The 23,495-nt window shown below is 41.4% G+C and overlaps 1 protein-coding gene across 1 annotated transcript; it reads left to right on the forward strand.

Annotated features, from left to right (window-relative positions):
* Positions 1-5,332: 5,332 nt before the first annotated feature.
* On the forward strand, positions 5,333-22,612 carry homer1b (homer scaffold protein 1b). Its single transcript, XM_079161956.1, has 8 exons — positions 5,333-5,878; positions 8,260-8,391; positions 10,843-10,935; positions 13,966-14,114; positions 19,157-19,313; positions 19,525-19,635; positions 19,758-19,838; positions 19,955-22,612. The coding sequence occupies exons 1-8, from the start codon at positions 5,576-5,578 to the stop codon at positions 20,144-20,146; spliced, it is 1,218 nt and encodes a 405-aa protein (XP_079018082.1). The 5' UTR covers positions 5,333-5,575; the 3' UTR covers positions 20,147-22,612.
* Positions 22,613-23,495: the final 883 nt, after the last annotated feature.

Below are 23,495 nucleotides of genomic sequence, written 5' to 3' on the forward strand. Positions count from 1 at the left end.
GCGTGGACAGTATGATTCTGTGCGTTATCAAGTGGCTAAATGAGGGTTGTCTTTCCCAGTAAAGGCAGCAGGGCTTCTCCACCCTTCCAGCGAGGATCTGTAGTTTTTACACGACAACAGCAGGACGCCTGTCGGATCTCCATTGGACTCCGCGCTGGATCTCCCTCCGCGCTACTGCTGCTCCATCACCAAACGCTCAACGCCGAAGGAACAGACAAATTCTGATTTCAGTGCCATGTGCAGAACGACATATGTGTGATTTCATGCGGTGACAGTGGAAGGGTAATGGACCAGTTGTCATCAAATTCCTGCAGACGCACCAACGGTGAAACATTGAAGACGGTCGTGTAGAGAGAAGACCTTCATACGCAGCAGCCAATCTGCGAGATACGTTTTTTTTGCCAGTGAAAAGGATCAGTAATCGCCACCATGTCGACCATAACAATGGGGTAAGTGTGATTATTATACAAAGGGGTCCATTTAATTTCTTTCTGTATTCATGTCGGCTGCGCCTGCTTCACAGGTTATGAACTTCTCTCCCATGGAAACCACACCACGCAGTGACCCAGGCGTATGCGTAAAAATGTATCTCTCTGTCTTATATGACGTCTAATGAACTTGACGGTGGATAGCTCAGGTAGGCTGTCTGTGTGGTTGAGTGATGATCTTCTGACGGTCTTGATGTTGCTCACTAGAACAACACATTTTGAGACATTAAATTAACATGTTCCTCTTTCTCCTCTGAATATGCTCCGTTTGGTAAAATAGAAACATACTTTAGGCCCAACATGCTGGCTCACAAATGCTGGTGGAGAAGTGACCAAATCGTCAAACTTTAAGGATCAAAATAGGGAGCTAATCGGCAATGTTTCCCAAAGTGAAAGAATATGGGATTTTGGGTTTTCTCACCTAAATGAAGCAAGACTTTAATTATCTATTGCACTAGAACAATGAGAGAGTGAATCAGAAAATGCTGTTTTTCCATGGTCTCTCTGTTCTGCTGTTTTTTCCCCTCCTACATTAAAGACAGTTATGTAATTCTGAAAGACGTATAAAAACAGCAATTCTTCTAAAATATTGTCAGAGTTCTGTGGTCTGATGTACTATCCTGTTCTAGAAAAGATTTGGGAACAGTATAATGTCCGAAGCAGTGAAATGTCAGTAGCTACAATGCTTCACAAGGCTCCAGTGACAGAAAGCGGCTTCCTGTCTCTATGGCAGCACAGTGACCGCTACCTTACACCTTCTCAACAACAGGCACCCATCAGTAAAATATCTGCCCAGTGTACAGCACTGCTCATTTGCATTTCCCCTAACCCCAAGCTCAGCGGTCCATTTCCCCCAACCAAGCCTGTCGTTCATTAACGGCTGTCTCCTGCAGTTCATTGTGATTAATTGCACAGCAGGAGGTTAACAATATGGCACAGGCATGGTACCATTTCAAGGCATCAGCCAAAACTCCTGCATTAACTATTTACAATACACTGGAGGCTTCCCAGGCCCCCACTCTGCCCTCCTACAGTGTGGGCAGCACATCATTCAGCAGTCTCCCACTCAGCTTCAGCTCTCCACTGGGCTCTGCCATACTGGTGACTAAGTTACTGTTATGCAAGCGACTCAATGACTCAAATAATTCGCAGTGAAATACATTGTATATAGTGATTCAAAGCACTATGTTGCATACAGTGTGTGTATTGAAGTCTGAATATGTGCAGATGAGATGAAAGCGCACATATCTGTTGTCTAGCTGCCTGTCTAGCAGTGATGGCACAGACAGATTTCGGACAGACTTCCATCCACATGTCTCTAATGGTGATGGCAAAGAGAAAGAACATTAGTGATGAGCGAGGACTGGAGATGACTGTCAAAACTCTCTGGTGCGCTCTCACTTCCTTGGGCTAATACAATTAATGAACAGATGGACTCAGTTTATCTCCCTGCTCCCTGTCTTTGTCTTTGCTTGTGTGGGTTTGTGTGTTCACGGGCACATCTTAGGTCATCGAAGCCGCTCCCATTATATGGAACAACACAGAGCTCTCTCATTACTGACCGCTCACTACATTAAATAAGATCTACTTGCATTCATGCTCTACTCTGTTGAATTAATGAACTCTGGAAACAAAGAAAACTTCAGGAGAGAGGCTGGGTGGAGGTGGCAAGGGAAAGTGAGAAATCCTGAGAAGGACTGTTTGAATATGCTTCTGTTTCACTGTCAGTGTTTGCAGAAAGAGGGCCAGCTGTATGGTTAAAGGGGACACACTGAAGTAGAAAAGAAAATGCCTTTTGTGGTATAAAATGATGTGCACGTGCTTGTGTAAGCTGTTTGGTTACACACTGTGATTCAAAGACTGAGTGTTCACATCTGTGCATTAAACCCCTGAGGCACAAGAGGCGCTAAAGGACACACCTGTTGCAACTCCTGGAACTGCAGATGTGCGTGTGTGTGTGTTCGTTTTATTGTGAAATGCCCTGTAGGCATTGGTACAGTGTTGTTCACCGATCAATACCTATATTTTAACATAAAAACAAAAAACAGTATCTAGGCATGCAGGAAGCTTTTGTTGCATATTTACATCCATAACACCATTTTTTATTTATATCGTGGTCCACAAAATCCACTAACATCCCTGAACAGTTTTCATGGGACTTCTTTGGATTTTCAAGAAAAAAAATGTCCCTGTCAAAATCTTTTACGATGTATTTTTTATTTGCCTTCATTGTACTGGGACGGAGACAGAAATATCTCAAAACCCAGCAAATAAATCTAAACTAATATTGCTAGATGCCACAAGAGGAAAATGAGAATCCTTTTTTTTTTGTGCAATTGGTGTGTACTTACCCTTTTATTCACAGCATACACCAGAGCAGCCAATCTGTCCCCAAATCCGTCCACTTGTAACGTTACTTTTTTTCTTTTCGAAACTTAAAACCTGTCTTAGGCAATAACTGTAATTTGATGTGAAATAAACCTTTAACCGGTATCAAAGTTTTAAAGGTTTACTGTGAAAAATGAAATGTTTCAAAATCTATTCATTGCTCCAGTCTAATGAACTATTGGACGTGATGTCATCAATCATAGTGAAGGACCATCTCAAAAACAGCAACATTTTAGTACCACCATGTCAACATCAGCAACAACAATAACTCAATACACAGTTTCCCAGAACACATCATTTCACATAAGAGTGAAAAAATGTTAATACTGCATGTATTATACTATACCACAACATACTGTATATCTGTATATTGCTTTTCATGATATGGCTCTTACACCATCCATCCATGAGTATTATCATCATCATCATCCTCATCATCCTACAGATGTCAGCAAGAGCACACTTACTCATAGGCAGTGACATGCTTTTTCCATAAACAACTCTTATTGGGTTTCTGAAAGTTCGGATTTGAGCAACCATAGTTCACATAATTGTTGATACCACGCTGTGTAGCAGTTTAGAGCTTCCCACTCCCTTCATCTTCTTCTCAGAGCTCCATCCTCTTCTATACATCACCCCCTCTACGTTCTTCTCGTCCCTCCTGCCGGCCGCCTCTCTCTGTTTTAACATTCATGTTCCATCACCTGCCCTTGTGTCACACCGTACACTCTGCATGCTAAACACCTCCTCCTCTTTCTCCTCTGTGTTTTTTCTTCCTCCTCCACACTTTCTCCTGTAGGCCTACCACTCATTCGCCCACTGAAATTACCCCCTGGCTTACGCGCTTAGTTTTCCTCTCTATTCTCCTCTCTCCTCATCCTGTGATTCCTCTGATCATGTCCCCCCCCATCCTATATTGGGCTGTGCAGCTTTTGTTTTCACATTCACACTCGTGTATGCACTTCTCTCATGCACTGATGGGAGATAGACAGCCTTCTAAGGCTTTCATGCTTTTGTTGTGTCCCTGTTGCTACCTCTGTGTAGCTGCCATGCAGCCTACATGCTACTGTCGGAGTTCGACACTGGTGTGCAAGAGGATCAATGCGTTCTGAATTGACCTCTATACAATCCCCTAACCGATAACTCTGGCTATTGGCTCACACCAGAGTCACTGTATAGTGGGAAGCATGTGTGAGGAGAGTGATGCCTTTCGCGTTATGGAGATGGCCGTTTTTTGAGGAAGAAGAATTTACTCTGAAATCGCATTCCGTTATTTATTGTGGTGTCTTTTAAAAGTACAATTGTAGGAGTTAGTATTTTTTACAACTGGTGGGTGTCGTTTTGGAACTCTTCAAAGCACAACAGCGTTGCTGTGTTTGGTACAAACACCATCAAGCAACAAGAAGTTTGCCACAGCTCCATCAAATTATGCAACGGAAAACGATGACAGTTGCCAAGCGGCTATTGCACGGATCATACGGACAGGCCGTGCTGGTGTGAGTTGAAATGACTCACAGTTCCGCCACTTACACTGCTGTCGATGATTATGATAATTCGCGCACAGCACTCCACAAGCAGCTTTGTAAAGCGGCATTAATCATCCCAGATTCACTCTGACTTCCTATACTCTCCACATTCCCCATCATTCTCTTTCTCTTCCTGTCTAACTTCCCTCTCTCTCTCCCCCTGTCTCCATGTTTTTCTTTCTTTCCCAGTCTTGGCTAATCACACACAGGAGGGGTGCTGCTGCTGAATTTTAATATTCATTTATACAGCAAGCCTTTGATGTCCCCCATCACCCCCTCAGTGCAGTGTAAGCACTTCTCTATCTCCTGCTCTGCCAGCACTGCCAGCCCAGAATATCTCCCTCTGCACCCTGCACTTTGAGTGTGTGTGTGTGTGTGTGTGTGTGTGTACTGACTGTAGATATTACCCAAGAAGCCCCAACAATGCTGGAATATACGAGGGCATGGTGAGAGCTAAGTGAGGAGTGAGGGATACATAGACACAGGGTGAAAGTGGCGCATGAGTGACAGACGAATGAATGGTTAAAAAACCAAGATGACTATATATATAATATTATAATCTCCAACATTAATAGTGATGAATCCTAACCCTGGGTTGAGTGTCATTTAGGGGTCAATAAGTAATTAAGTCATCTTAAACTGAGCCCATCATGGAGTTTTGATCATCTACTGATCTGAGCTACAGAGACACAAATCCACATTTACACTCAGACGTAAATACTGATTTATGATTCTGTGCCATAGTGCGTGCATGTTTGTATATGCACATGCATTATGTTTGTCTGTGTGGGAACTGCAGCTCTGTGGGGTGGGTCTTTGGTAGCTAACTGTAGCCTACTGTCTATATTTAGCCTTAAACCCTCTCCTTTCCCTTCTGTGCTCCCCTGTGTGACCCTCGCTCTGTGCTGCAGGCATTTCCATATCGGAGCATGGAGCGACGGCGCTGGCTTACAAAGATTGAAAGACAGAGAGAGTTTCTGTTGAAAAGCTGCATGCGTTTAGTGTATTGATTTACAAGCGGCGGTGATGTCAGAGAGGAAGTTTAGACTTAAGGTGTATGCGGGAACTCTGCTGTAGTTTGACGGCTCAGTTAGCTTGTTATCCATGTCAACGGTACAAGACAATGAGTACATGTAGTCGTCCTTTGACAGCCTCTCTTTCTGTGGTGTAACTATGGAGGATGGCGAGTTGGTAATTCGGTTGCCAGGGCGATCTGACTCCCCCGTGGACAATAGGAGTTGCAGTGCTGGCGCTGGGTTTGGTGAGACGTTGGTGTTGCGGCACAAGGAGGTTCACCACTTCTTCTTCGTCCCCTTCAGGGAGCAGCCCATCTACAGCACGAGGGCCCACGTCTTCCAGATTGACCCCAACACCAAGAAGAACTGGCTGCCCACCAGCAAGCATGCCGTCACTGTCTCCTACTTCTACGACAGTACGCGCAATGTCTACCGCATCATCAGCCTGGATGGCACCAAGGTGAGCGGTTGATTCTGATGGTTATTGTACACCTTACAAACTTTTGTCGCACACAAAACTCAGATTTCATTATACCTCCCATACTGCATCCATTGTTGTTTTTAATTTCTGCCAACTGACGTGGTTTTATTAAGATGTCAAACAGAGCTCTGGGAGATTTTAGTGGCACTGTGATCTACTGAGTGTTAATGATGTTAATAAGCACTGCGCTGGAATCTAATGTGCAAACACATCTTAAAAGAGATCAGCATTGAAACCTGTCCCAAAACTGACAGCTCATGTTTCATTGCGCGTAGGCATGCAACTACTGTGTTTATGTGCGCATGTCTGCGTGTCCGTCTGCACTTCAGTCTACACTTTCTGTCTCAGGATATTCTTAATAGAGAACCGAGAGGGATATTTCTGCTGGGCATGGTGTGATTTATAGCCACGGACCAGTCCTCATATGGAGAGAGGAGGGGTGAAGTTAAATGAGAGAAACAGATGACAGAGTGAGAAGAATGTGTGGTAGAGGAAATAACAAGAGAGGCAAATACAGAAAAGTGTGAAGGTAGGGGATCGAGATGGACCGATGGGATAGTTGATCACTAAATTCAGCTATTGTGTAACACACACACTCATGGACTGCTACCCCTCCCAAACTCATCGTTATGTATTGATGCCAACCAGAAGGCCAAGCATTACATAACGCTGCTAATTGATCAGACATTAATTTGTTCTCCATTAGTGTTATTTAAGGGAGGTTGGATTATATAAGATCTAGAGATAGCCTTATATTTGAGCTTATTTTAAACAAATTTATTGAAGGCACAAACAAATGTGTTATTACGTCTCTCAATACTTTCTGACTTCCACAATCCTGTCTGTTGCACTACGCCCAAGCCCATTGGTTCCTACTGAAGATATTAATCTTTAGAAACCAGTCAAAAGGTTCAATCATTTCATAAAATGTGCTTCTCAAACAGGAGTAAATAGTGCAGTTGTTGGTGACTATTTTCAGCAGCAAATTTAGTGCGCTATTAAGTATTTATGGCAGCGGAACGGTGTGCTGTATGTGGGATTGACTCAAAGTAAACGAGACTGTCCATAACGGGCCTTTAGATGAACTTGGGGAGTCCAGGTTTATCTTTTTAAAGCAATGTGACAGCCAGTGCAACAGTGTGGCTCACTGATGTGTTTTTAACAGTTTTTGGACAACAATACAGGTAAATGGCACAGAGGATTAAATTATACTTTGGATACACATACAATACTTGTTTAAAGGATCAATACATTGTCGGTTTTGGTCTTTTCATGGGTTTTGTTGACAATAAGGAAAATGTTAAATATTGCCATATTTACACTTGAACTTCAAGCTCTCAATATTTCAGCGTTCACCAACTTTCAGATTCTGTTTTTTACTTTTTCCATGACCACCACCTCATTTCCTATTCTCCCCATCAGATGTTTCTATCTGCCTGTGTGTGTGTGTGTGTGTGTGTGTGTGTGTGTGTGTGTGTGTGTGTGTGTGTGTGCACATGCTGGTGTAGGTCTTGTCTAACTAACTGTGGATCACTGAATCCATGGCTGAAGGCTTTAAAGTCAAACTCAGCTGCCCTCTGTTAACTATCCATGCATGGATTTTATTGTGTTGGTGGTTGTGAGCTGCACTGCTGCAGACCGGAAGCTATATACTGTTCTCTCAGGTTTCCCCTGTCTCTCATGCACGCACATGCACGCGCGCGCACACAGAAACAGCACTATTTGTTCTGATGAAGTATAGGACTGCAACTATGATCAATTATTATTTTTTGACTAATTGATAAATGATTTCCCAGCACAGACCATTCACACACAATATACATTTGTCATAAATATGTAAAAGTAGGCTAATTATCCAGAATTACCCAGAAGCACCATGTGATGCATTACAATTAATTGTTCAACCACACACACTTCACATTTAAGAAGCTGGAAGCATGAATGTTGCATATTGCTTGATAAACATCTTAAATGATAACTTGATTATGGAAATTGTTGACGATACATTTTCTATCAATTGGCTAAGTGTTTTGGCACTACAATACTGTTTGGAGAGTCTGAAAGACACATGATCAAGGCACTAATACCAACAGTTACAAAACAATTAAGTAGAGATGCAGCTGAGCTTTTAATATGTCAATTGTGTGTCCTCAAAAATATAATGTTTCATCGATATTTTCATCTGTAGTCCTGATTGAGTGAGTAATCTTCATACAAAAAGCACATACTTGGGGCTAAAAATTGTCCTTGGCTCTTCATTTGATCCTCTCTCTAATACTCACACATACACCTTACACACATTACACTGCAGTAATTAAGTTGATTTAATATGTATTAAGTGGGTTCCCTATGTCCTGCAGGCAATAATCAACAGCACCATCAGTCCTAACATGACGTTCACAAAGACCTCACAGAAGTTTGGCCAGTGGGCGGACAGTCGAGCGAACACCGTCTACGGCCTGGGATTCTCCACTGAGCATCATCTAGCCAAGGTACCACCCCCATCCAACCCCCCCACACACACACAAACACACTCACGCACACACTCACAAACCAACCACACATCAATCACGGGGAGGCTTCTCTTTTCTTCTTCTCCCCCAGTCCCAGAGAGAGGATGGTATTTCAACTTTCTTTTTATTCTAGTTGCTATAGCTTCTTCCAAGGTGTAGAATCTGCTTGGCAGTTAGCCTTAATGAGGCTTTTTTCTGTGTTTATGAAAGTTATACATATCTCTGTGTGTGTGTGTGTGTGTGTGTGTGTGTGTGTGTGTGTGTGTGTGTGTGTGTGTGTGTGTGTGTGTGTGTGTGTGTGTGTGTGTGTGTGTGTGTGTGAGAGAGAGTGTGTGAGTGAGAGTGAGAGTAGGTGGTGATTTCTCTCCTCTGCAGTATGATTAAGCTCTATCGTGAATCGGGTAGGCTTACACCATTCCCACTGTCAGAAGAACACACACGCACACACACACACACACAACCATCAAACTCAATAGTATAAACTGTGATGTCCTGAAATCAAAGACATTTCCTGATTCATATCATATACTGGACATTAATAATATTGTCAGGCCTCAGCTATTGTTACAGTAATATCTTAAATTTCCCTTTCCCAATCATCTCCCTCTTTATACGCCTAAGTTTAAGAAGTGAAAAATTCTGGAAATAGTTTGGCAGCCCAAATATGGACCTCGTGGTGGGTGCCTTGGAGTAAAAGGGAACTCCACCAATTTTACATTGGTTTAGTTTAGTTTATTTGTCATGTGACCTGTGAAAACAGTGATATTATGTATATGTAACCCTGATGACGTCACCAGAGTCATCAAAGTTTCGGCTTGGTTTTTCAGGCATTACTCCAGTTAGTGAGCAAAAGTCAAGGTATCTCAGTTTCTGCTGCGTTGATTCGGACCATTCCTTTTTAAAAGTCCTTTAAATTCTTTCTCCCAAGGCCCCAAAATGTATGAAACTGCAAATCTAATGGATTACCCAATTGATGGAGTATCTAATTATGTGACTTTAAGGTGGACAGTTACTATACAACAATAAGCACAATCAGGTCTTTTTTTCCAGGTAAATAAAGTAGTAAAGTTATTTTCCTATTGTATGAATGTGTTAACATGTAATATTCTAATAGTGAATCCGTTTTATTTTCAACTTTAGACCACATAAAATACTTCTAATTATTAAAACTGCATATAGATACACCTCTCAGATATAGTTCCTCTCAACATGGTAATTACCACTGTGAAGCAGTCAAACCAAACATGCTACATACATTTGAGACATTTCAAGACATTTTTTAAAATGAGTCTTTTTTTATTTCAATGGTTTTGTTCTCTGATTTATGATGATGATGTATGTTTACAGTGTACCTTTTATATGTTACCATAAGCTTTATTTCTTTACAAAGTCTCATTTAGATTAAGATATGTATAAGATATACATTAAAAAATGTCTTCTGGTTTGATTGATTCACAGAGGTATTTACCATATTGAGAGGAACTATGTCTGATGTACATCAATGTGCAGTTTTAACAGCCAGTTAAAAGTATTTTATGTGGTCTAAATTTGAAATAACCAGATTCACCTCTCAGATAACTGCAGTGCCAAACACTCCTGGAGCACTTAAACTGAAAACTACTGCATTTAGATCACTGGACCAGAACTATTATATTGCACTGAAGTGAAAAGATATTGAGTTACTTATTGGAACTCCACTAATGGCAGACACAAGACCGGCTTCAGTGTTGTCAATTTGATTTCCTCGCCACTCAGCCCTCTGCAGTACTGGATATACTAAATTACTCTGTAACACTGTGGGAGTAGTGTCGGTGATGAACCACACCCTAAAGGGACATTGGGGAAATGTGCCAGGGTGTTTATATTTGCCCAAAGCCGCTCAGCTGAGCTCACCTTACTGCTTCAGGATCGCTGGATGTATCTTTGCCCTTGACTAAAATAACCCCGCAGATCAACTGCAGCCCCCAACAACTTCTGATTAAAGACAAAAACTCAACCAGGAAACCACAATGGCTACTTTGTTCTGTCTGTGTGTGTGTGTGTGTGCTTGTGTGTGTATATGTCTATGATATAGAGGTTACTAGCGGTGACCTAGTTAGCTCATGTTTCTGTTGCGGCATTATGGGTAAGGGCCATCTTTTCTAAGTTCAACTGTGTCGCTATTGGCAGCACATTTACCCTATCCTTCACGTCTGACCTATTACACACTGATCTGTGTGTGTGTGTGTGTGTGTGTGTGTGTGTGTGTGTGTGTGTGTGTGTGTGTGTGTGTGTGTGTGTGTGTGTGTGTGTGTGTGTGTGTGTGTGTGTGTGTGTGTGTGTGTGTGTGTGTGTGTGTGTTTGTCCATGCACATAGGGCTTTGCTACACAGATTAAACCACAGTATTGTATGAATTACAGTTTATATTTATGGCTGTCCTCTGTGTCCAGTTTGCAGAGAAGTTTGCAGAGTATAAAGAAGCAGCACGGCTCGCTAAAGAGAAGAGTCAAGAAAAGATGGACATGGCCACGTCCCCTTCTCAGGTGCGTTCAGTACACACCATCTTAACCCCCTCCCCCAATTCCTAACCTTTTTGTCAGCCTACAAACCTCCTCCTGTCACAGGCATGGTGTGTATAATGAACAGCTGACCAAATAATATTTTTTCCCTTTGCTGTTGTTTTGTTTGATCCATTTTCAGAGGAGGCGTAGAGGCAAATTCATGAAATACGAAATAATTGGATAGAAAATAGATACAAAAATACCTTTTTTAAGGAGAAAATGTTTTGAAAAAGATGATGCTAATGCTGGAAGAGTATTCAGATCATTTACTTTAGTAAGGACAACACATTAATGTGAAAATACTCCACTACAAGAACAAGTCCTTTATTTGAAATAATACTTAAGTTACAGCACAAAAGTATCAAAAGAAAAGTTATTTAAATAAAATCATCTTTTAAGTTTAGAGGGGAAATACTGCAAAACAACTCATAGACGTGAAATGTGAAAAGAGGTCCCAACCAGACATCGGCCAAAAAGGTTAGAAATCAATAATATTTTAAAACGTATTGTATTTCAGAAGTTAATCAAATGTTTAAAAAAAACAAAAAAAACAAACTCTAAAGCCAAACAATAACCAATAAATGTATCTGTTGAATAAACATAGCTGGGTAAAAAGCACAACGTTGTCTTCTGAAAAGTGTCTCAAATTGTACTTGCATGCAGTACTTGTGTAAATGTACTGTGTAGTGTAAGTTACCTTACTACTGCTGCATGAACTCCTGGGTGGTCCTGACACTGAGGTTAAGAATAATAGTCCTAAAATATGATGGTACATTTTCTCTGTATGTACCCACCCTGTACATTATAAGAAAAAGACAAAGCTGTCTGTGGACTCTCTATAAATTGGGGAGCATAATTAGCCTGTATGTTAGGTACTTGTTTGTGTGGGATAGCAACTGAGTGTTTTAGGGCATGTGTAACTGCATCTGCGAGAAAATTAGCTTGTTTCAGAGGAGAATCCCCAGAGAAATCTGTTCTGTAATCTAAAGGCTGTTAACAGGCTTCGTGTCCTCTTCTGTTCGTTATGGAGGCTAGGGGAGCAACCCACCCCGCTGTACTACGGTCTATTACTTGTACTGTTAATGCTGCGGCCCCCATGAAATGCCACAATACCTTGTGCTTCCCATGGGAGGATGTTTTTAATGAAGCCAAGTGGACAGCTTCGCGCTCATCAGGGGTTGAAGACTGCATGTGTGCTGGCCACTACCACGGTTTTGAAACTGGAGGGATTGCTGTTACCGTAAAGGCTGCAGCCTTCCTGCTATAAGCCTGCAGTGCTCTACTCGAGCTGCCTGCTCTATTTCACTACTGAAAGTCACGGTTTCACCCACCTGCCTGCTGGCTTTCTTTCTAACCTCCAGATGCTCTCTTTTCTCCCCTCTTAATACTAGAAACAGAAATTAGAAAATATGAGAGAGGAATTGTTCCACTAAAACAAGATGAGAAAACACAGAGCTACATGCTACATGCTGGTCCCAATAGGCCAGACCCCAGTGGACGTGCATTGGGAACAGTTATTAAATGGTATACTAATCAATGTGGAGCGCAAACTGTTACGCTATATTCTTTCTCTTATCTCCCCCTTCCTTCTTGTCCATTAGAGACATACAGGCAGTGCCATTGTGCTACTGTATCGTGCTCAAGCCCTAAGTCTTAATAGCTTTGTTTTATGTGCGAGCAGCAGCTAAATGATTTGTCTCTCGTATAATTCTGTGGTTGTATGGGATATAAAGATAAGCATTAATCTGTAATTCTGCCATTTCCCAGTGCTATAAGCTATTTAACGGCCTATAGGCATGTGCAACCGTTCACTAAGACGCTTACAATTTTAACACCAGAGCAAGAGCTTTATGAGTGTGAGAGACCTCAACCCCCCTAAAATACATAAACACACCTCTATTATTTCAAATTGACGAATGAGATTCATCTCTTTATCTTGTTATCTAAATTCTAAATTATTTGTTAATTAAACAATTAGTACATTTATAGAAAATCAATTGAAAACCATTTTGATAATTAAAGTAATTTATCAAGAAAAAAAAAAAAATCCAAACTTCCACTGGTTTCTACTTCTCAAATACGAGTTGCTGCTTTTCTCTATTTTCTAAGTTTTGAACTGTTGGGCTAACAAAACTAGACATTTAAACTCGTGATCTTGAGCTCTGGGCTGGAAATGTTATAGTGTAAAAATGAATCAATTAATCATAAAAAATAATTGACAGGTTAATTAGTTATGAGAATAGTTGTTAGTTTCTGCCCTAAAGTGGTGGTCGTAGCTCATGCTTAATACTATCCAGTTCTTCTCTATTTAAATCACTGTTTGTGTTTTTGGTAATGTTAGACACACCAGTAAGCTTGAGGCTGTGTTTATGGTAAATGCAGCCATTAAGAACTTCTTCTGACCTCACTAGGTTTAATCATTACCAGTTAATATTATTGATATTAGAGAGTATCATACATCTATTTATTTATATGGAAATGTCACAAATGTCTAAATTTGAGAATAATTTTTTTGGGCTTTTAAAACACAATTGTTTCGTGTAGAGATACACAGATACTGATATTTGATATCGGTCCGGAAATCAATCAAATGGCTGAATCGGGTATCAGTGACAATTGGCAGATCTGATATTGGATACCATACCATTATTTTAATAAATAACAATTAAGTAGATTTATATCTATGTATTTATTTGTTGCATCTTGTTTTACAAAGTTAGGAAAGCAATGTTTAAGTCAAGCCTGATGCTGCCTTCCCATAAAAGAATGATCCCAGTCACTTGCACACAGCTTATTGATTAAACACTGGTATCGGATCGGTACTACACCCAAAAGCCCAGGTATCGGTATCGGGACTGATTAAGTCAGAAATGTGCATTCCTAGTTTCGTGCCTTAATCACGACTAACAATTTGAAGAACAATAAAATTATTAAAATAATGAAATAGTGTTTTATTGATTTTTTTTGTGTCTAACTGGCAGTAACGGCTGAACAATTTTGTTTCACATGTAGGAGTCTCCAGGAGGTGAGCTCTCGTCACCACTGACCCCTGTGACTCCGCCCATGGAAAACATCAACGGCACGGATGACATCTGTGACACAACTCCCAACTCAGACACCCGTCCAGAGCCATCTCAGAACGCACTGGCCTTTGCACACAGGTACATCCCGCATGGTGATGTGTTCACTGTCCCGTGTTGTCATGTTTACCACAGTACAGGGGTAACAGTCTGACCATGTACTCTCATATTTCACATAGATTACACACAAAGAACACTAAAATACATTATTATAATTTTTTTCTCTGTTTTTCTGTCTGAGGCACAGAAGTATTCACCCCTCTTCTTCAATGTCTTTCTTTTCGTCTGCATGCACCAATTTATGTTGCACGTCAGCATGGTAGTGAACTCCTACTATTCACGGCTGCTCTCTCGTGTCTTTCCTCTCTAGGGAGCAGTATAAGACTTGTCGGGTCTGCTCTTTCTGATAGGGATGTCATTACAAGTCCTGACTACTGCGACACCTACGCAAAACCAAAAATGTTCAGGGACAAATTTTCCCCAAAAATAAGAGCCTGAATACAGGCCAGCAACAGGGAGGGTCTTCTTTACAAAACTTGGTGCACTGCTTGTTTACTAACTGCTAACAAACAAGGTTTAACAGCACACCATCACTCCAGTCAGGAGGAATATTGGTGCAATGAATTATATCATTCCTAATCACACGCTGTCACTTCACATGGACCAGCAAAAGACGTTACTTAAAGTAACTTCTTTTACTTTAAGTGTTACTTTACTTTAAGTGTTTCTCGGGAAAGAGGAATTATTCAAGTTAACATTTTGTCCAATCTGAGCATGCTTGGTAAAAGGAAAATCTCACATTTATTTATTATACTATTTATATGTTTGCCTACTGCAATGCAATAATATCTTTTTAAATGCAAATTAAAATCTTTTGACTTTAATGTTGTTTGATGCATTAAGGAATATGTGACGGTGTCACTTCTATGCATGCAGCACCACTGTTACATTGTATACATTCCTGCTGTTTTTGTGTCCTGTCAGTTGACTGAATATTGAAATGGATAATTCATATTCCTTTTTGATTGTCAATACTGGTTCATATACAGTAGATTGTGTAAGATAATAAGGTCAAAGTGACATGTACATTTTTTTGATTTGTATAATGGCTTTCTGAAGAGGTGTGGTTGTGTGGTTCACCAAAAAGGTGTTGATGAAGCGTTTATGTAAGACTTATATAACATACTGTGGGTAGTGGGAGGCAGACAAAGAGCAAGACAGATGGACACACACACAGAGAGAGAGAGAGAGAGTGTGTGTGTGTGTGTCAGAAGCTGGAAAGAGAGAATGAGAGAGAGAGAGAGAGAGAGAGAGAGGTGTATTGTATAAAGTCTGCACATGAGTCACTGATACCTACACATCCACCAACTGCACACACGCTACAACAAATAAACTGAAGAGGAGGGCACGGGTAATGAGTTCGAATCATTTGAGAGAGTGAAGAGTTTTTTTTCTCAGGAAAGGAAATGTTCCTTTTATCTACTGTCACCTGTCGTTGACTGTACACGGAGGTCTTTTCACTTGTAAAATCTCTGTAATCTCATTTCATTATTTCTCTGGCTGCGATTCTTATTAATTAAAGATATCAATCAATCGCTTAATGTATTATCATTCTTTTTTTCGCTTAACGGTGGGTGTCTGAGAGGAGGCTTAAAACATTTTTAAATATTTAAACATCATTGTCGAGATCTTTTGCGACAGAGTTATTTGTAATAGTTTGTTGAAGTCTCTAAAGCTGTGACAAGCTCAAGTGCAAACGCTTAGAAATCCCTACCGCTACATCATGAACTCTGTAAGGCTACACAGATCTGAGTGTGCAGTGAGAGCAGAATGTAGAGAGGACACCCACTGCCTGCTGCAGCCTTGCTGCTGATGTGTCTATTAATGCTGCATGCGTGGGAGACCGGGTCGACTCTCGGCATTCACGATGGAAAGCATGGACGTAACAAGCAAACCTCAGTCTCACATTTTCTCAGAGGCGTGTGCAGAGAGGGTAGATGCTAGGACCGTTCAAATATTTCACCACATAACCCTCTTTTTTTCTGTTCTCTCTATGATTCATTCTTCTTCCATTTAACATCTTACACATGCATCATCTCACATGTCTATCACCTTGTACTGTAGCTCCTTCAGCATTTTATGAACCTTAAGCTGGTGTTACGCGTATACGCTTATAGTTTATTTTATAGTCAAAAGAAAAGAATACAAACGTTTGTAGTGCATTTTGAACGTGTTTACTTGTATATTAGGCATGAGGGTTCAGACCCACATATATTAACACACTGGTGCTGTCTTTTTGCACCGGACCTTTATGATCTTGGTTTGTCTCTTTGCCATGAGTCTGGAATTAGATGATGACTTATATCCATATACACCACTCTGCTGCTTAGTGGGTCTGTGTGGGCAGGTTTGTGTGGGTGCATATGGCAGAGGAAGAGAGAGGAAGAGAGAGGAGGAGGAGGAGGAGATACAGCCGTTTGCAGGGCTGTGAGAGTTTATTTTTTATATCGCAGGATGTAGGCGTGTTTGGCAGATCTGCAGTGGAGTCATTTTGAATGGTTTTCTGAATATTGGACGACTTTTTGTTGGGACCGTTTCGGCTGTATGTGAATGGTCTTCTGGTGTTGGCGGGTGTAGGCGTCTGTCGGTGGGTTTGTGGTCGGCTTGTGTGAACGGAGACGGTGCCGACGTCTACGAGCGCCTCCGTTCCTCCAGTGCTGCCATGGCAACCGCTCTGGCTCCCTGCTCCTTGAAGTGCTCTGTGAGGAGGAAGAACCTAGCTGACAACGCACAGCGGTCAGGACACATTCAAGTTTATGTTTTGTGTTTTTTTTTTATCTTTATTGAGCCTGGGAGGAGAGTTATACTTTACATTGGGAAGTAGTAAAACCAAAAACAGAGTGTCGATGTTTTATTCAAGAGTCATGGCTTGTTTGCAGTGTGTACAATCAGCAAAATACATTCTTAATTCAATTAGAAAAATGTATAAATTAATTTAAAACCAGTTGAAATAATCTAAATAAATACAAAAGAAAAGTAAACTGACACCCCACAAAATCTGGTCCTGTGCTGTGTCTCGTCATGTCTGTAGTGCTCTCACAAAACGGATAAAAACAGATCAAATTGAATCTGTAACACAGATGCAAACTTCTCTACCAGATACAGAATTTTAGAGTCTGTGATTCAAATTTCTTTTATTATAGTATTCAAAAACATTGCAAAATTGCCTAACAATCTCAAGCTGATGCAAGAAAATAATTGTTTCTACAGTTTAACATCACAGTTGGCTCTTACATGACAAGAAGTGCAATTATAACAAAATGATAAAATCAGCAACTAGAAATAGCAAAACTAGCAAATAAAATCCTCATGATAAGGCAATCACATTGAGTAAATAATCACATCATCTTTACAATCAGCAGTTCATTGACACAGTAGCAGCTAACTTACCCACCGTGTTTCTCACACACCTTCAGCTCTGCTCTGCTGTCCTCAGCCAGAATTGTGCTCAGGTGCCCCCCTGAGACCTTTCAGCCAGACTCTTTTAATGAAGACAAACACCAGTGTCAAAACATCTTGCACTCTTTTCTCTCCTCTGATTCTCCCTCCTATCGCTCTCGCTTGCTTTCTCCGTCTGTCTCCATCTTCACATCTTGACGTCTCGCCTGCTCTCCTGCTCTGCGAGCTGGTGTGTGGGGTTTATACATTGGCGGGGCTGTGTGCCTTGGTGACAGCATCGCTCCATGTGTGTATATGTGTGTGTGTGTGTGTGTGTGTGAGTGGTTGTGTGTCAGTTAATATGTGCATGTGTAGGATGAAGTGTCGTCTCCCTCCTATGCGTCACACACGCAGACACACTTGCACTCACAGAGGGGGTGGCTGTTGTGTAAGAACTGAAGGCACCGTGGGAGTTCTGCGTGAATTAGACCTGGGTTTTCTCTCCTTTACACTTTAGAGTGGGTGTTATGGCATAGTGGAGTACTGCTGCAGTGTGAGTATGTGTGTGTGTGTGTGTGTGCGTGTGTGTCAGCGAGGGGGTGGAACAAAACTGAAAAGAACATTGTTATGGGTCATACACAGACCCTCAACATTTCTTGAGCAAGCCAAGCTTGCTTTTGTGTTTTTCTGTGTATCTGTTTCCACCGCTGTGAAGAATTACTGTGAAGTATGTGGGAGTAGGAGCTTCTTTTCAAAGGTACTTGACTCGATGTCGGTACTCAACAACGTTTAGGTCTCTCATACAATCTCCTGCTCAAGTCAGACATTATGTGAGAGACAGTGAGTGGGCATTATGAAAATCTTAAATGAATAGCTGCAATGCTCACATTTAACAGGGGAGATGCAAAGCGGAAGCGTTTTCCCTCCAGAAAGTTGAGTTTGTACATAGATCTAATATTACACGACAACATTACTTCTACCGAACTATCGACTACCCAGACCATGTGCAACATTTCTTTTCACCAGCGTCTTTCTCCCACACATGCCTCTCCATCATGCAAGTCAATCACTTTTCCCCTTATCTCTCATCTCATCTTCTCGTCTGTGAGTAGCTGGACCAGATTAGGCTCCAGCCAGTCTGACGATATAATCTCAGATTACAACTCATGCGGCAGACAGCTGCTTTCACAGCTACAGGCCAGGAAGTGGCGACTTTCAACTTGAGTGCCCACTGCAGCCTTTGTTAGCTTTTAGTGCTGGGGCAAAACTGGATGGAAGGATGGATGGATTTTTGAATGGTCCGCAGTACAAGCCTAGGGGCGTGAGTGGTTGTGTGGCTCTAGGCTTAACCTACTAAATGTGAATCAAAGAGACACAAAAACACTCAAAATGACCACAAATAGATGCAAAATAACCACAAAGAGCCAACAGGACCACTAAGAGACTTAAAACATATCTGTGTCCACAGTCCTGTATTCTCATAATCGATTGATGGATGGATGGATGTTTTACAAACGATAATGGTTCTAATATGTTGTAGAAAAATAAAACTTCAGTTTTGCAGAATTAGACATCATGAGCTTTCAGAATCCCACATCTTACATCTTAGCATGAAAACATGAACACTTATTATCTCATGTTGCTTTTGGTAAACTGACAGTAATGAACCTCTCTGTGTTCTGCAGCCCTGCCATGACAAAACACTGGGAGGCTGAGCTGGACGCCCTAAAGGGGAACAATGCCAAGCTAACTGCAGCTCTGCTGGAGTCCACAGCCAACGTCAAACAGTGGAAACAACAATTGGCCGCCTACCAGGAAGAGGCCGAGAGACTACACAAACGGGTGAGGGATGGGGCACAGAAATGCTTGTTTGTGTGATTAATTAATTCATATCAAATAGGAGGGAATAAAAAACAGAGAGGGCAGACGATTGTTGGCATGAGGGAGAATAAAGAAGAGGTAGTCTGGTAATGAAAGATGGGTTGAGATCACGATTCTGTTGTGTCCATCTAACTCCGTGGATCTAAATCTTGACTCCATCTTGTCCTTTTAGGTGACGGAGCTCGAGTGTCAGAGCAACCAAACACCAGTGATCAAATCCCAGAAGACTGAACTAAACCAAACCATAGAGGAACTAGAGAATACACTAAGGGATAAAGAAGAGGTGCGTTTGCATGTGTGTGTGTGTGATTGGGGGAAGTGCCCTGCTTGAAATGTTTTGGCTCATGCAACAACACTCTACGTTCATGCTACACAGCCTTTTAATCTGCTTTTTATGTCCTCCAGGAAATGGAAAAATTAAAAGAGGAATTGGAAAATATGAATGACCTGATGGAGCAGAAAGACACACTAACCCAGAAACTTGAGGTGAGCGATACAAATATGCATTGAACATGTAACTGTTTCCCAATCAGCACATCCTACATTATTATTTACCTCCTAACGACACAAACCTGCCAACAATGCTGTCTCTCCTTCTCCAGGAGACAGAGCTGCGCGGTCGGGTGCTGGAGGAGCAGCTGGCGGGGGCCGAGCAGCGGCTGGAGGAGAACCAGGAGGAGCAGGAGAATTTCAGGAAGAGCCTGCGGACGCTGCTGGAGCTGCTGGACGGCAAGATCTTTGAGCTGACGGAGCTCAGAGACACCTTGGCTCGGCTGATAGAGGAGGCCAGCTAGAGACGGAGCTGCCTAATCTTCACAGACAGAGCCATATGATAATTTACATACTGACACCCGCAACTCACACACTTTGATTTAACCCACCATGCCCCACCTTCCTCCTACACTCCACGCACATTAAAACTGAGACACTACACTGCCCCAATTCTGTTTTAGCTCAAAAAGGGCAGCTAACTCCCCAACTTACCTTGGCGGCATCGAGCTCCAACCAACCGCAGTCACATCTGTAGTTCAAGACAACGCAGGGACTACCTCATCTTGCCTTCTGATTGGCTGGTGTAGGCGTAACCTTGGTTGAATTGATCTCTTCAGAGGTGGAGGTGCATGTTGTGGCACACTGCAACTGCCCCCCAAACCACCCACACACTCTCAAAGAGTTAACTTGAGATCTGTGCCTCAGTGCCATCTGCTGTTTGACCGGGGGAGCTGCACCACAGCTTGCAGCATCACAACATCACACACACACACACCCCTTTTCTTCCTCTCTAAACTGCCCCCCCATGGGGAATGTTGAAAGTCATGTGGAAATAATTGCTGTTAAGACTCAGAGAACTGCGCCAAAGCTGCCAAATCCCCCCAAAATATTGTCCTCTAACTAGCAGATGCTTTGATCCAAAGTGACTTACTGTACAGAGAAGTGCTGAACAGAGAAACAGAGTCCCATGTTTGAGCACGGGCTGCCAGCGGAGTGTCAACAGAAAATTAAAGGCTGGCTCTCAATGAATCAGTCAGTCTTACCTATAGGCCAGGGCACACAGGGCTGCTGGGAAATGAAGTTTGGTTTACTTGTCCAGAATGACTGCTTATATCCACACCCTATTTAAAATCTGACATGATAGATGACTATTGAATCTTGCAGAGGCATTGTTCATGCCACACTGAAATTTTAAGGGGGCATGTGCCCTGACTTGAGAATTCCTGTATCCAGACTGCTTCCACCGTCGCAGACACCTGACCTGTCTTCCTGCCAAACTCAGTGTGGCGTGTGTCCCCAAATAAGGCCTGACCTTCGACATTACGTGTGCCTTCAAAGCACATATGCGTTGACACATGTTTGTATATAATATGTGTGTGTGATTTGTGCTGTGAGAGAAAGACCCTGTTTTTGGACATCAAGGCCCACACACGCACACACACACACACACAAACACTGAGCAATACCAGACAGGCTCTATACAACACCTCTATATTACTCTATCAGGTACTCTACTCAGTGGACTCATGCAGATAGGTCAGATGCAACTCAGCTGATCCCCCCCTGTCCGACAGAAAGTGAACTACTGTTGACCGCGAACCTGTGTGGCAGCCCTGTCTGGTCGAAGTAGTGCTTAGTGAAGGGCTTACAGAGTGTCATCTACGTGTTCGTAAATCTCCACCCTCAGTGAAACTGGCCACAGATTTTCACTCCTCACGGGTGAATATAGAACTGTACTGAGTTTCTATTCTTTTTTTTTACACAGGATATAACACTGATGATATAATTCTAGAACTGTATAAGGTAACTTTCTACTCATGACATTGTAAATGAATGGATGGATAACTCAAATGCAGTAACGCCCTGCAGTGGCTTATTGTTGTGTATTAACCAATGGAAAAGTATTGCATAGTTATTATAGAGTATATATTCTGTAGGTGAACAATGAAAACCTCTTCAATATATATATAAAATGCGTAACAACACAATGTAAACGCATAGTGTTAAACGTTCTGTACCGAAACATACACTTCTGAAGCAGCTCATGTAACGGTAAAATCCAAAAACTGCATCTGAAAATGTCTTTCTTTAAAATCTTAACATTTCTAAAAAGCGATATCCTCACATGAAATTCTGCTTATTCTACCTTTCAATTGAGCACCCTGTTTGCACTATGTTATTACACTGTTGTAACTACATTATATATCAAGAGATTTGCATTTAATACTAGCACAGCATAATTATTTAATGCCAATATTGTAGTTAGTTACACAGGTTAATACACTGGAATAAGACCCATGTAAAGGAAGTTACCCATTTTCTTTTCTTTCTGGTTTAACTTTGACAGTCGAATGACAGAGATGGAATACCCTGATATTAATGCTATTGTTAATGAATGCCTTTGTACAGTAGTGGATAAGAAGCTTTTCATTCTCCTGTTTTGTAACTTATGGTATTTAAATGTAGGTATTATTATTGTATTTAGAGGTATGAGAAGACTGGCAATATTTTTGACTATTTAAAGTAATTTTGAACTCATGATATTAAAGAGGTACCTCAGGCTTATGATGTTCGTAGATTGGTGAGACTTGTGTGTTTACAGGTGAAAGGATTTACCAAATGCTGGTGAAAAACGATCAGGAGACGCACCTGTTTGTGCTTCAGCCAAACTAAATCCTTTGTTGAATTCCAACAAAGACAGCCCTACCAGGCTGAGAACGCACCTCTGTGAACTGAGAAATGCTATGTTTTATATTCAAATACAGAGACAGCAGAATTCAGTGTGTGCAAATTGCTTCCGTTCTTTGTTTTTTAAGAAACACATTATTAACTAAATTATTCAACAGTGAAACAGACACTCTCACAATTTGCTTCACAGGGTTTTATTCAAATGCAGGTGCAAGGTTGTAAATAATAAAAAAAAAAGGTTTGAATAAATGAAAGTGGCAGGACTAAAGGCAAAAAGGTATTCTTGGAACAGTATGTTTATACACTACTGTGTAAAAACAACTGCAGCTATTAATAAGTCCATTGTTTTAGGCAATCGATTTGAACTCATTATCACCCATTAACTTGTTTCATCCCTTTGTTTGTACTTCTCTATATTGATATTGCACTTCTCAAGTGACTGCCGTATTCAGACAGCGGGTCATATAGTCTGCCTGTGTGGATAACAGGTCTCCATAGGAAATGTTCAGAAGCAAACACAACACAAAAAGGTTTGGCTGGAAATGCTTTGGGAAAAAACCAGGATTCAAACAAAGCAGTGGAATGCAATGTAAAATTACAGTTAGCTGACAATTAGCTGTGTTAAGATTATTTATAGATAAAGATCAGTGTAAAACATAACAGTGTGTTTCTAAGGTCAGTCAGGTGATGGATAGTTGATTCATGGCCATGGTGTCACATACTGAGCCCAGTTTCCCAAAATTGTGAGCACTCTGTTGGTCATTGTTTAGTGGAGCAACGTAAACCTTAGCGCTAACATCTTTTGGGAAACTCTGCCCTGATCAGTTATAGTGACATCAAGTCAGGTAAGGTCTGGGTTAGGTCTAAGTTTAGAGTCAGGTCAGGGTTAGATCTCTGACTCATGCTACATGATGAGGACACCATAGACGAACATGTAGTGCTGACAGTGACAGGAGACATGTA

Source organism: Pholis gunnellus, assembly GCF_910591455.1.
Source record: "Pholis gunnellus genome assembly, chromosome: 6".
Taxonomy (NCBI): Eukaryota; Metazoa; Chordata; class Actinopteri; order Perciformes; family Pholidae; genus Pholis; species Pholis gunnellus.

Coding starts and splice junctions, on each gene's coding strand:
- homer1b (XM_079161956.1), top strand. CDS start 5,576: ATGGAGGATGGCGAGTTGGTAATTCGGTTGCCAGGGCGATCTGACTCC. Junction 19,314..19,524: donor CCGAGAGACTACACAAACGG/GTGAGGGATGGG, acceptor TTGTCCTTTTAG/GTGACGGAGCTCGAGTGTCA. Junction 19,636..19,757: donor CACTAAGGGATAAAGAAGAG/GTGCGTTTGCAT, acceptor TATGTCCTCCAG/GAAATGGAAAAATTAAAAGA.